General features: G+C 38.6%; 1 protein-coding gene across 1 annotated transcript in view; it reads right to left on the bottom strand.

Annotated features, from left to right (window-relative positions):
• The window catches only part of LOC132142168 (lipopolysaccharide-responsive and beige-like anchor protein), a 204,301-nt gene that overhangs the window by 13,171 nt on the left and 176,129 nt on the right, over nucleotides 1–15,001 (bottom strand). The window contains exons 47-48 of the mRNA XM_059551824.1: nucleotides 9,618–9,785; nucleotides 3,517–3,606 (exon numbers count right to left, since the gene is read on the bottom strand). Coding sequence (XP_059407807.1) covers nucleotides 3,517–3,606; nucleotides 9,618–9,785 — 258 coding nt within the window. The remainder of the gene's footprint in view (nucleotides 1–3,516; nucleotides 3,607–9,617; nucleotides 9,786–15,001) is intronic.

Here is a 15,001-nt window from a genome sequence, read left to right as displayed (position 1 = left end):
ATATGTACTATTGTGTATTATGTATTGTGTTAATCAGCTAGATGTCGGCTGACTCGATTTTCTTCTCATACATTCCCGTAGCGTCACAGTGCATTTCCCTGTTGAAGCCGAGCGTTTATTGACTTCGATGGGGCTGCTTTGAACAGTTTTTTTCAGTGCTCCGAAGCTAGACGGTCATTGGATAAATGCTGCGATTATGTCCCGCCCACGGACGCTCAGCGTCTCTGGAGGTGAATGAAGACTGGGCTTCCGCGTGATGATTGGAGGATCTGTCGATCTCCTTTTGACTGACAGCGGTCTGCACCATAAGAAGTCGGTGAAGCTGTTTCACGCTCAGTCCCATGATCGCGGATTTCTCAAGTGTATTCGAAAGACAAACTGCGGCAATATTTCTTGATATTTGTAAAATGCAGAACCACCACAAAATTAAATTGGTAACTAAGACAGATTGAAAATGTGCGCGCGCGCGCACACACACACACACACACACACACACACTATAGCCATCTAGTGGTTAAAGTGATTTATTACAATTTTTAAACTGAATTTCCCCAAAAATGGGCAAAAATCTTACATTAAACCTTATAAAATTATCCATGGTATCCCCATGTATGAAAGTTAGAAATCTGGGTCTTTTATGAAGTGAATTTTACCTGAAATGCTTTTTTCTTTTTTTGTAAAAAAAAAAAAGCCTATTTAAATAAATATTTATTTATTTATAGAAATGTAAAAGATTTAAATCCTCCAAAAACTGTACAAAGTTTAGTAAAAACATAAATGAACAGAGTAAAATTATATTTGTAAAAAATTTAAATATTTTACTATTACAAAATGAAATGTTATTGTCTGGGGTCAAAAAGACCCAGAGTGTCATTACAAATGAAGACCATCAGAGGGTTATAATGTAGGCCGAAAATGAGCTTCCCCTCTTTGAAAGACCAGCAGCCGCCACTGATATATATATATATATATATATATATATTTTTTTTTTTTACAACAGGACAGTAAACTAAGAGACTTGCGTTTTAGACACCATATTGCCATTGTTTTTGCTCTATTTCTACAACAAAAATTTATTCCAAACACAGCCACCAAAGCAAAATTTTGCATCTCTGAGCAACATGACAGTGTTTCGTTTCTGAATGAATCAACTGTTTAAATGATTTGGTTCAATCGCAATGACTCACTTATTAACAGTGACTTGCTGACACATACTGGCCATTTTAATTTCACATTTAAAGTTTCTTTTGATTTTTTTTTTTTTTTATAATTAAGTTTTTATAATTTCAAATGAGTATTCAACATTTTATGTCTGGCATATCAAAACATTATTCATGCATTTGTAACTGCAGGTTAAATGCATTCTTGTCCTGCACTAAACAGTGTAATACATCTAAATGCCACGTCCGATGAAGCTTTTGCATTTCCTCTGTATTGAAAAGATGAGTTTGTTGATACTGATTTGCCTGAAAACAGCCCAAATGTTTTATTATTCTAAATAACTGATTCCTTTAATTAAAAACAACTAGTTTGAGATTAATAGGCCTATCCCAGGGGTGTCAAACTCAGTTCCTGGAGGGCCATAGCCCTGCAGAGTTTAGTTCTAACCCTGCTCCAGCACACATATCATGTAGTTTTCAAATAAACCTAAATGATTAGATTAGCTGGATCAGGTGTGTTTAATTAGGGTTATATCTAAACTGCAGGACTGTGGCCCTCCAGGAACTGAGTTTGACAACCTTGGTCTGTCCCATTTTTGACTCCCTCCCACTGTTAAAATGGAACTAAGTAATTTTTACTCTGAGTAAATTTTAAATGAGCTACTTTTTACTTTTACTTGAGTGGATTTTTTAGACTGGTACTTTTACTTGTACTTAAGTAAAATTTCATTAATGTAATGGTACTTTTACCTGAGTAGAATATTTTTGTACTCTTTCCACCTCTGCTATATTATGCTAAGATTATATACAGCTGGTATAGAAAAGAAACCCCCCACACCTTTAAAATAATAACATTTTGAATTTTTGCATCCTAAAAATAAGGATGGACACAGTTTTTGTTTCATCCAGCTGTACTGACTGAAAAGATCAAACCTGTGCATCTAATTTATTGGATTATTGAAATAATGACAACCCAATGTATTATTTTGAGATTTCAATAAAAAAAAGGTCTAATGTGATCTTTCCAATTCAAAAGAAAAACTATCATTTCTAAATCTAAACACATTAATATGCACACATATCCTTCATTAATAATAATAACAAAAAATGCATAATACAATTATGTATTCAACATAATAGATCACTATTTTCTAGAGACACAAAGGCTTGGTTTCACAGAGAGGATTAGGCCAGTTCAATTTTTCATATTCTGTTGAAATGACAAAATAAATTCATTAATTCATCAAGTGTTAAAATCAGAGATTTTGTGCCACCTATGGTCACGAGAAAACAAACAAACAAACAAACAAAAAGTGAGTCCACACACACAATCATAAAGCAACAACTGGACAAAGTCTTCCCTCTGTATCAGATCTGGTGTTTTCTAGCATTTCCCAGTGTTTGGGAAAGGACTGTGTGATGATGATGATGTTGTGTAGTCAAAGTGTTTAGTGTCACTGTTACGAAATGCAGTTCTGAGCCAATAACTATATCTGCATCTGGACACTCAGAAGAGAGTGTGTGTGTGTGTGTGTGTGTGTGTGTGTGTGTGTGTGTGTGTGTGTGTGTGTGTGTGTGTGTGTGTGAGTGAGTGTTTGTGTAAGTGTGAGTGAGTGTGTGTGTGTGCGTGCGTGTGTATGTATGTGAGTGTGTGTGTGTGAGTGAGTGTGTGTGTGAGTGAGTGTTTGTGTAAGTGTGAGTGAGTGTGTGTGTGTGCGTGCGTGCGTGTGTATGTATGTGAGTGTGTGTGTGTGAGTGAGTGTGTGTGTGAGTGAGTGTTTGTGTAAGTGTGAGTGAGTGTGTGTGTGTGCGTGCGTGCGTATGTATGTGAGTGTGTGTGTGTGTGTGTGTGTGTGTATGTATGTATGTATGTATGTGAGTGTGTGTGAGTGTGTGTGTGAGTGTGTGTATGTATGTGAGTGTGTGTGTGTGTGAGTGTGAGTGTGTGTGTGTGCGTGCGTATGTGTATGTATGTGAGTGTGTGAGTGAGTGAGTGAGTGAGTGTGTGTGTGTGTGTGTGTGCGCGTGTGTGTGTGCGTGCGTGCATGTGTGTGAGTGAGTGTGTGTGTGTCTGTGTGTGTGTGTGTGTATGTGTGTGTGTGTGAGATAGTGAGTGTTTGTGTAAGTGTGTGTGAGTGTGTGTGTATGTATGTGAGTGTGTGTGTGTCTGTGTATGTATGAGAGTGTGTGAGTGAGTGCGTGTATGTATGTGAGTGTGTGTGTGTGTGTGTGTGTGTGTGTATGTGTGTGTGAGAGAGTGAGTGTTTGTGTAAGTGTGAGCGAGTGTTTGTGTGTGTATGTATGTGAGTGTGTGAGTGTGTGTGTGTGTGTGTGTGTATGTGTGTATGTCACTCACCACCTGCATGGCGGAGCTGCGTGGTGGGTGTGGCTCGATCAGTAGTTGGCAGGGGGTCTGTCCAAAACTTCTGATTTGAGCCTCCACAGCCTGAGGAGGACAGAGAGTCAGGGTTATGATGGTTTAGTGGAACTAATGAAGAGATATAGTACTATAAACATCCCCTTCAGACAGCGGATAACTTGCCCTGGACAGTATCAGCTCATACAGACTCAAAGAGTTGTGTGTGTGTGTGTGTGTGTGTGTGTGTGTGTCTGTGTGTGTGTGTTTGTGTGTGTAAAGAATTATAAAAGAAAAGTGGTGGGAATAATGATAATAATAATTGGGAAAAGGCAATCAAGCAACTGAATTTATGTGCACTTCTGTGTGCAAGAGTATAGTAATGCAGAGAAAAGCGTGTGTGTGTGCGCACTAGAGATCAATCTTTTTTTCTTGACACTCAAAAACATTGCTCATATATTGTGAATATTTGTTTGTCTGGATAAGTGCAAGTCTCTCTCTATCTCTCCAGTGTGCTCATGTTCAGGTGTGTGTTCTCTGATGGGATTTTCATGAATCAATAGAAAGGCAGGAATGCCAGAAATGTCTCATCTGACTGCTCTGGGACTAACTTTATTCGTGAAAGCATCAGGAAGTCAGGAAGTTCTCCATGTCCCACTCATTGCATTTCTTCACTCTTCCACCTCTCTCTTTTCCACTTTGCCTAGACTGCACTTCTTTCCATCAATCCTTTCCGTCTGTTTCTAACTCTTATTCTGCTCTTCATCTCTCTTTCTTCGTCCTGCTCTCCTGCTTTGATCTCGTTCGGCCCACTCTGCTGGTAACAATAGACTGCACCACACAAACTCTGCTTTATATAGTGTAAATCCACTAGTGATCTCATTAGAGGCATTGATGGAACACAGATGACAGGACTACTGTGTCTGGAAATACCATTCTGAAGAAGCGGGGTTCAGAAGAGGCCACGCAAGGGAAGACACCTTGTTTCAATTATATGATTGGTTGATTTCTGCTCAAAAGCAATGGAATTTGACACTCTGTGTGGCATCAAGTCTTCATTTCTGGACCAAGTCTTTGGTGTTTGACAAAACCACATTACGTCAGCTATTCAGTATGAGATCTTTCAGTATTTTTCAGTCAGATCGTTATTTATTTAGGACATTTACTTCAATAATGTAGGTTCATAGACCTCAGAAAGAGTAGATGGCATGTGAAATTTGGGAAACAAAAACAAGTATGTGAGGGATAAATGTACAGTCCTTTTTTTTTTGTTGTGCACAAAGCTGTCAATTGTTCAGGCAATGAAGATAAATACAGTGGGGTCCAAAAGTCAACACAAAAGAGCATCAGGAATCAGGAAAAAATCTAAACATGAAAGAAAAGTTTTAAATAAAATACAGTAATAATAATAATAATAATAATAATAAACAAAATTATTAAAAGATTCAAAAAGTAAAAACAAAACAATTAAAAAATATATAGAAAATAAATAAATTAAATTAAATTAAATTAAATTAAAATTAAATTAAATTAAATTAAATTAAATTAAATTAAAAATAAAATAAAATAAAATAAAATAAAATAAAATAAAATAAAATAAAATAAAATAAAATAAAATAAAATAAAATAAAATAAAATAGGGTGATTCTTTGTCTTCGGCCACAATATACTTACATTCACTGAATCACGTAAGATGCTTTCTGGAATATTGTGAAATTGTGTTGGATAACATGTATTATAAACAGGATAAAGGTTGAGCATGTCACATTGGGACGTTTCTTTTAAGCTAATATGTGGATGCGTCGTGCAGGCACCTGTCCCATCTTCATTAAATCCTCTCCTGACATTTACTACCACAGTAGAACGAGGCAGTTCTCAGGTCAGAGCGCCCAGCCAATGAGGAGAGAAGGTTATACGGGCACAAGCCGTTTATTTCTATGCAAGAGGGGCCAATCTCTTTAGGAGCACTAGTGCGTATCTGATGAGTTCTCTTTACATTCTACACATTTAAATGATAGAAATACCCTGTATGTATGCACACACACACACACACACACACACACACACACACACACACACACACACACACACACACACACACACACACACACACACACACAGTCATGCTCCATGAGTCTCCTGATTTACTCTAACCCTTGACAAGGCAATTTAGCTGTACAACAAGCTGTGACCAAATTTTCTCATTTTGCATAATGAGGTCCCAAAGAATACTTAAAAAGAGGTTTTGGGGGAAAGGTTTCTCTTTAAACTTAAGTCTTTTAAAGGTCAGATTAGTATCAGACTTGATTAAAAGTGGGCTTGATTGGAGGAAAGGGACTGTGTATGTGTGCGCGCGCTTATTTAATGTGCAAAGGGAACCCTTTGTGCCTGTCATGTTTTTTTTTTTTGTGGTGTCAGGGCAAAGACAGGAAGTAATCATCGTCTGAGTAAACATGGCCCAGTCTTCTGAGTGACCCTAATCTGCCATGAGACATTCAACACGCCCCGTTCTCTTCACACAAACACATACAGACGCAAAAAACCCAAACTCAGCTGCTCAGACGGACAAGTTCCAGTCCTGGCCAAACCAGACCTGATAAACAAGATGCAAAACTAAGACTAAAAGCAGAACCCAGCAGTGAGAAGATCCAGAGCTGGTGCCAAACCTGCTGTTTCCACTCAAACTTACATGCATGCTGTTCTAAGAGCCACGCTAAACTACACCCTCTGCGTTTATTTTTCTAATTTAACTCTACAAAACTGACCATGATGTGCAATCATGCTCCAAAACTGACTTTTAACACACCTGCTAATAGTGACTGAGAAAATGTACCAGCCATACATTTTTTTTGTGTGGCCATGAAACAGTATTTTGGTTTTCGAAATACACTCATTATGGCAATGCAATTATTATTATTATTATTTTGTGTGTGTGTGTGTGTGTGTGTGTGTGCATTGTAGCCCTAAATCAGATACGGGTCTGGTTAACCATCAGATAATGGTTAAAAGCCAACCGGAGGAGATTTTCATGAAATAATGACTTAAATTTCACCATCTTCATCACACACAGCTGTCATCTAGTTTCCAAAAATTTGCACACACATTATTATACCTTTACCTTTTTTTGCAAACATTTTAAAGCTTGAAAGTTCCAGTCTGCAATGTATCTTTTGTGTTCCGTCAAATAAAGAAAGTCATGCAGTTATGGAATTACATGTTAAGTATAAATGCATAATAAAAAGAATAAAAAAGGGAAAACAGCATGACAGACCTAAAATATTGCATAAAACTGTATGCATATTCAACATTCAAGCACTATGGTGCTCGCTGCTGCTGTTCACTCTTCTCTTATGTCTCAGATCCTGTTAAACGTTTTTTTTTCTCAAGCATGTTTACTGCAGTTTGATTGCAGACACGGCCATGTGAATTTATCGATCGTCTAATGGCCTGTGAATGGCGGAGTGGCAGTGAGGCATGAGAAATCCCATTTAACCTCTTCTTATTAAACAGGAGGTGTGCAGGATAATGGGCTGAACTGGAGAGATGAACAGAGCAGATAGGCAATGAATCTGCATCAGATAGAGGGATGCAGAAATAGATAAAAGAAAGGAGGCATGCAGTGAAGGAAGGAAAGACCTAGATGGGAATAAGGTGAGTGGAGTCATTAATCAGCCTCAGTCACTGAGCATGAAGGACTTGAAGACTGGAAGCACACGGCCCTAGTGCACTCATTCACAAACACACGAGCGCTTCACTGTGTGACTCCTGCAGCAGACACCGAGTCGTGGATATATACAGTACGCATACGGTACTGTTAGCTTGTTTAACTACTAGCTGAAGCTTCCAACTGCTGCCATGAGATAAAGCTGTAAGCTGCATCTTCTGGTCTAGGATCAGCTTCTCCAAACTAAAGTTAAATCTTATTTGAAATGGACATTTTTCACATTTCTGGGTTTCTCAGCAGCTGAAGTCGTCATAGTCGGGGGAAACTTCTACAGCAGTGAATGGGAGACTACCACAAATATATATATTTTTTTTTCCTCCGTATTCCCATTTCCTCAAATAGCAAATGAAAAAAAAAAAAAATCGAGAAATTGCAGTCAGTAAACTATATTGCATATATATAAAAAATTTAAATACAAAAAACTTACAAAAAAGAGTCCATGATTGTACATTCTTGTGTATTTATTTTACGGTGCAATTTAAAAAAAACGTAGGCCGATTAAAAATAAATCATAGTGTGAGTGTAGTTTTGAATGGGTTGCTAGACCTAAATGTGAACTTGACTAACTTCACAGTTTTAGCCTCCAGTCGGTTCACTTTCCGCTGAATTTGATAAATTAAATGATGGCTGTGAGGGATGAAATGCCAGTGCATTGAATGATTTACTGTTGTGAACCTAAGCGCTGATTTAAAAACATCCACTGGAAATTAGTGCAAAAAGGTTTGACTGGCATCAATGTTTTCATTTTTTGTCCTATCAAACAGACCATCTACTCTGACTAAAGTCTCTATACATCAAGGGTTTGATGCAGTCAGGCTCATATCCAGGACAATAATGCAAGGAAACACCAAATAACGGATTACAGACCAGCATGCCGAAGCAGATAGTCTTGAATGGTAAGTGTTCTTTATGTCAGCACTGGATGCTACTGTATGTGTACTGTCCTCTACAGTCTAAAACAGGGCTCCTTCTATCACAGACTGATGCAAAAAGTTACACTTTTATTTGCTGTATATTTAAAAAAAAGCACAGGAAATATGTCAAATATTTAACACCGCATTAAGGTCAGAGAATGTAGATGTTCAACACCTGTTCTCAGCATCATTTTTAAAAACAGACCCGGTAGTTCTGGATAAGAATAAGAACTGGATCTCGCTCTCAGATCCTGAGGGAAAGGCAGTCCCTGGACCTGTTTGAAACACATCTGTAGCTGTCAGTGGGACAGTTAGTGAGCTAACTGTGTCTGGTTTGTGCTTCTGTGAGGCAGCTCCCAGAGAGAAAGAGATGAATAATAAATGAGAGATTCCTACTGAGTCTGTACACGTCTTCAGAGCGTCTTCACAGGAAAAGCTAAACCAATGTTTTGTAAGTGTCCGCTGAAGCTCAAAGCTGTTTACAACAGCTCTGTTCCAAAACCTCTACTCGTACTCAAACATAAGCTGCGTTTACATGGACTCTACTAAGTCGATCGTAATAGGTCTAGAAGCACAATCAGATTAAAAAAAGGCACATTTAAATACATAAATTGGATTGTGTTACAGTGTAAATTACAGTGCGTATAAAACATAGTTTTCTTCTGTGGAGGCTGTGCACTACAGTGCATTCATTGGATGAGATTGCCCTCTTCTGTAAAGGATACATTTGACATTGCTTTAGAATTTGGCCAAAGTAAAGAATCTCAGAAGACACAACCATTACGCTTACTTTTTGGAAATTATCCGCTTCTCTTTTTTTAAGATAACTGTCTTTGATTTTAATCTCTGTTAAAGTGTAATGTATTTCTGTGATGCTCCGCTGTATTTTCAGCATCATTCCTCCAGTCTTCAGTGTCACATGATCTTCAGAAATAATGAAAATATGATGATTATTATTAATGTTGAAAACAGTTGTGCTGCTTAATATTTTTGTGGAACCCGTGATATACTTTTTGGTTTTTACTTTTATTTAGCAAGCATGCATTATAATCAAAAATGCAAAAAATCATGTGTATTGTGGTTTAAGCATTATAATATTACGCAAAACTACTAATACACTAAGACAAACTGATTTCAAGATTGATAAGAGTAAGAATCATTATTCATAATAAAGCAGTAAATAATCATACAATAATGTTTCTAAAGATCATGTGACACTGAAGACTGGAGTAATGATGCTGAAAAACAGCCGTGCATCACAGAAATAAATTACATGTTAACAGATATTCACACAGAAAACAGATGTTTTAATTAGTCAAAAATATTTCAAAAATTTTCCTGTACTTTTAATCAAATAAATCCAGTCTTGGTGAGGAGTAGAGGCTTCTGAAACATTGAAAACGTCGTAAATATTCCAAATGTTTGCCCTGTAGCGTCTGTGTAAGAGAGCGAAACACACTCACCTCTCTGAGCATGGGGTCAGATATGGAGCTGAGGTTGACCGCTCCTTCATAAGTCAGGTAATAGAAGACATTGAGAGCTCTGACGGCCTCAGGTCCCTGCTGCTTGTATCCGAATATCAGATCGATCCACTGATGCAGCTGACAGGACACAAACTCACTCTCCAGAGCCTATAAAACACACAAGATAACACGTATGTCACACAGAAAACAAACCACCCAGCCCAAAAAAAATGCTCAATTGAAGGTAGTTAGAAAATAAGACACATGGCATGTCTGCTTGTAATAGATTTGTTATTTTGTAATTTTTTCACATGCACAACAACTCATGGAGTGCTCTTCAGAGAACGCATGGGCAACACGATCTGTCAAAATGTGCTTTCAACAGTCACAAATGAAACAAGACACACAAATTACAAGCATATGAAACGCAAGCTGTTTCTCTCTTCATTAGATGCCAGCGGAGGGCCTCTGTTTATGACTGCTCATAAAAAACAGCAATTGTGTTAATTTGCTCAAAGCTGTGTGGGCACAAAGGCCTCTAAACGAGTCCAAATGAGTATGAGAAGAGCATTGATTGTCATTGCTGTCTTGTGTCACATTCATTTCGAGAAAAACATTAGGCGCTGCACTTAAACGGCAATTTATATCATTTAAATGCTTATTGGAAAGGTCTTAGCATCATTCATTTAAATGTGAATTCGCTGACAGCTAATTCAGCTTAATTTGCACACCATGCTCTCTTAATTAGAACTTTAAATCAGAGAGATGTGGCATTTGCAATATGACAACAGGTTTGACAGCAAACAAATTTTATGAGTGATATTATGAGTAACAGATGCAAGGCAAATATTTCAGAGAGTTTTGCATGGTTACATATTAATAAAATATCTCTTGAAGTTAAATATTCAGTTTTTCACACACAATGCATGCCGTGGAAATTCACACAAATATAAAATTCAAATAAGCATGATAATCACTATTGCTTACAAAAACGAAAAAGCAACAACAACAAAAAAAAACGAATTTAAATACCATTTGTTAAAATACTTGATCAAAATATGTAAAATTTCATTCATTCTTTAATATTTTTCTTTCATTGTTTTATTAGCAACACGCAGCATTTATTACAAGCTCTTGAATAAAGCATGCAGATTTATTCCACTAAATTTATTTGTCTACAACAATTTTATTAAAAAGAACCTGTTCCTCAGAGTTTATTATGTGGATGGACTGACCCCGTGTTGTTTCATTTCTTGTCTGTTTCCAAACTTAATGCAGAGGCTGATGGGCATTTAATGTGGGCCACAATCTTGTGTCAATCAGAGGGGGGCAATGTTATTGAACACGAACTCTCCAGAGGCCTTTATGTTAATCAAGGAGCGGTAAGATCAGGAATAAGATGGGAGGCAGAGAGCGTTTGGTAGGGTCTCCTGAGACAGGGGTGTCACGAGGGGGAGATGTGTTACATTAGATTCCTTTTTAAAAAGGACTGTATGTGTGTATACATACAAAGAAATTTAAGTGCTTTCACAGGTTAAGATGTTTGATATGACAGACTTGCATCTGTCTACATCTTTAAAGACTATTGCTCATACATGTGATGTCTCATAGAAAACAAAAGGGAACAAAAAAAACTGATTGACCAGTTTACAAAATAAAAGCACACAAGCAAAACTTATTTTAATCTTACATCTGTATACATCTCTCATAAATGTGACTTTTCTTCCCGAAAACAAAACAAAAAACAGATTGTAAAAAAAATAGTAAAAATAAATAAATAAAAATCAACTTGCATCTGTCTAAATCTTTATAGACTATTGCTTTAAAGGTGCCATGTGCAAAAATTGAGGTAAAAATATCCAAAAAATGACCTACACGCATCAAAAGTATGAGAAGAAATAAGGGCGATGATGTCATTAAAAAAATTTCAAGTTATAGTGCTGCAGAGATATCAACCTTAATTAGCAGTAGCATTACTAGCCCCGGCCCGACAGGTGTCGTAATATCAGTTTCAGCCATGGGAGGCGGTATGCGGGCAACATAACCACCAGCCAACCTGCAATACACGAATAACTCGCACGGCTTGTGGGCGTACTTGAACCTGATGTCAATGTGGAAAGTACAGCCCACTACTTCATTTCAGTTCAGGGAAGAGAGCGGAAGGATGACTTAAGCCCTTGGCAAGAGACCACCACCCGCTACAGGGAAACAACCGCGCTCGGAAACACAAATCAAATCCGATAAGAAAAGGAGCCGAACCAGAGTAAACATCGGCACTGCTTTCAATCGCTGGAGACAACTGATGGACCTGAAAGAAAAGAGGTTCGACACCGAACTTGCAACATTTCTTTTGGATTGGTAAGTTAGATGCTGTTAGTATTTCGCTAGAAGTTTGTTTTATATGTTCGTGTATTTTTTTTTCGGGAAGTTATAACATAGAAATGTATCGAAGGCTGTTCTATAAACGTGCTAATGTTAGCGATGGCTAACCGTAACTGCGTTTGATAATTAGCTAGCTATAACTTACCCATTTTTTTATATCATAAGTAACCTGCTCTAACTAGTCTGTTGGTCTCCGTGTCCTCTTTGCTTCGTGGTTTTTCTGTACGTGAGAAAATCGATGTGTGGCGTGAAAGCGTGTGAAAAGAGTCAATTGCGTGTGTCTCACGGTGAATGCTTGAGAGTTGGCAGCTCTGGTTACGTTGGTTGGCGCTAGTTTGATCAACATCAGCTGTCTGATGTTGACCAATGATGTTGACAGAATGCTGTCTGTCAAATTAATTTAATTCAAATAATGTGTATATACAACTCAATGTCATATGAACAAAACGAATATGAACATATTCACTGGTAAAGGTGAAGGGGAGTAGCTTGAAAATGTCATGTTTCAAAATCACTTGACATCACCCAGCATTCCTCTGGAGGCAAAACGTCCTCTTATAGCAGCGGTTCTCAATTCCAGTCCTCGCGCCCCACTGCTATGCATATTTTGCATGTTTCTCTTTGTTAACACACCTGATTCAGATAATCAGCTCGTTAGAAATGAACTCCGTGCATGAACTGTTTTTCAAATGTTCATTGCTCCCTACTCTCTGAGCAGGGGAAATCTGTTGAAGTTTACCTCACATCGAAACATTCATTCACTGATTTGTGCTGTGCAGCGTCTTTAAACATGGACAACTGTGACATCATATACCTCTGTAAATCAATACAATTTAAATTCACGTCTTGCACACTTCAATGCACTTTGATTGGAACATATAGCTACGTTCACTTCGAACTGGAATCATGGCTGAATATCCTATGATGTCCACTTCGCAGGGCACTTATGTTCGAATAGAACAAATGTCTGAAGCGCTAAGAGAAACGTTCAAAATGTGCAGAGCAGTGGGGCGCGAGGAATGCAATTGAGAACCGCTGTCTTATAGGCTTCGGCTATGCTCTAGGATTGTTGTGAAGGTAGGGGCGGAGCATAGAGACTATGCCGTTTCTCGTTTGTTACTCTAGAGTAGACCAATTCACTTTATTGAGGCATACTGCCCCCATCTGGTATGGAATGTGGAGTATGACTTGATTTTTTTGCCAGATATGACAGATGGCACCTTTAAATGTGACATCTCTTACGAAAAACAAAAAAAGTTTTTTTGTTTTGTTTTTACTTATAGACAAGATAAAAAATTTAATAATTTTATATATTTCTTTTGGGTAGGGAAAAAGAAAACCAATAAACATGTTAAAATTCTGTCATAATTTACTAATTCGGATGTCGTTTCAAAGATGCATGTATCTTTTTGTAGAATACACATGTAGAAATATTGTTTATTCAGTAATTGCTATTCAGATTTATCATTCAGAACTGGCCATATAATGACAAGACCAGACAGACCTCCGTATGTATCAGTCTCTCCTCTCTTCCTTCTCTGCAAATGTCTTCACGGCTAAAACATCCTACTACCACAACAAAATTAACAGCTTTTGTGATGCTCGGACACTCTTCAAGACTTTCTCTTCTCTTCTTAATCCGCCGCCACCACCTCCTCCATCGACTCTTACAGCGGACGACTTTGCAGTTTTCTTCACAAATAAGACAAGATCCATCAGCGACCAATTCTCCACACCGCAGACTGAGGACAACTTCACAATGACCGACGCACACTCTTTCTCCTCCTTCTCCCCACTCTCAGAGATGGACGTCTCCAAACTTCTCCTGTTCAATCATCCTACTACTTGTCCACTTGATCCGATCCCCACTCACCTCCTTCAAGCGATCTCTTCTTCAGTCATATCTTCGCTTACTCACGTTATCAACTCCTCTCTTCACTCTGGAACATTTCCCTCAGCATTCAAGCAGGCTCGGGTAAGCCCACTGCTCAAGAAATCATCTCTAAATCCAGCGCTTCTTGAAAACTACAGACCGGTATCCCTTCTTCCATTCATTGCAAAGACACTTGAGCGAGCTGTGTTCAACCAGTTTTCTATGTTCCTTGTACAGAACATCCTCCTGGACAGCAACCAATCTGGCTTCAAAAGTGGCCACTCAACTGAGACTGCTCTGCTCTCGGTTACTGAAGCCCTGCGACTAGCAAGAGCAGCTTCAAAATCCTCGGTACTCATCTTACTGGACCTTTCTGCTGCTTTTGACACTGTTAATCACCAGATTCTCCTGTCCACCCTCAGAAAGATGGGCATCTCTGGAACAGCACTCCTGTGGGTTAAGTCCTACCTCTCTGACAGATCCTTCAGTGTGTCTTGGAGGGGTGATGTTTCAAAGTCACACCACCTTGCTACTGGGGTTCCTCAAGGCTCAGTACTTGGACCACTTCTCTTCTCAACCTACATGACATCATTAGGATCTGTCATTCAGAAGCATGGCTTTTCTTATCACTGCTACGCTGATGACACCCAACTCTACCTCTCATTCCAACCAGATGACCCGACGGTACCTGCTCGCATTTCAGCCTGTCTGAGTGACATCTCTAGCTGGATGAATGACCATCACCTTCAGCTTAACCTTACGAAGACAGAACTCCTGGTGATTCCAGCTAACCCATTGCTTCATCACAACTTCTCTATACAGCTGGGCTCATCAACCATTACTCCTTCGAGGACAGCTAGAAACCTAGGAGTTGTGATGGAAAATCAGTTAAGCTTCACAGACCACATTGCTACAACTACCCGGTCCTGCAGGTTTGCCTTATACAACATTAGGAAGATTAGACCCTTCCTGTCAGAGCAAGCAACCCAACTGGGGAAGTCGTGGCCTAATGGTTAGAGAGTCGGACTCCCAATCGAAAGGTTGTGAGTTCGAGTCCCGGGCCGGCAGGAATTGTGGGTGGGGGGAGTGAATGTACAGTTCTCTCTCCACCCTCAATACCACGACTTAG

Source organism: Carassius carassius, chromosome 6 (assembly GCF_963082965.1).
Source record: "Carassius carassius chromosome 6, fCarCar2.1, whole genome shotgun sequence".
NCBI lineage: Eukaryota > Metazoa > Chordata > Actinopteri > Cypriniformes > Cyprinidae > Carassius > Carassius carassius.
Note: the sequence above shows the minus strand (reverse complement) of the source record. Positions and strands in the feature narration are given on the sequence as shown.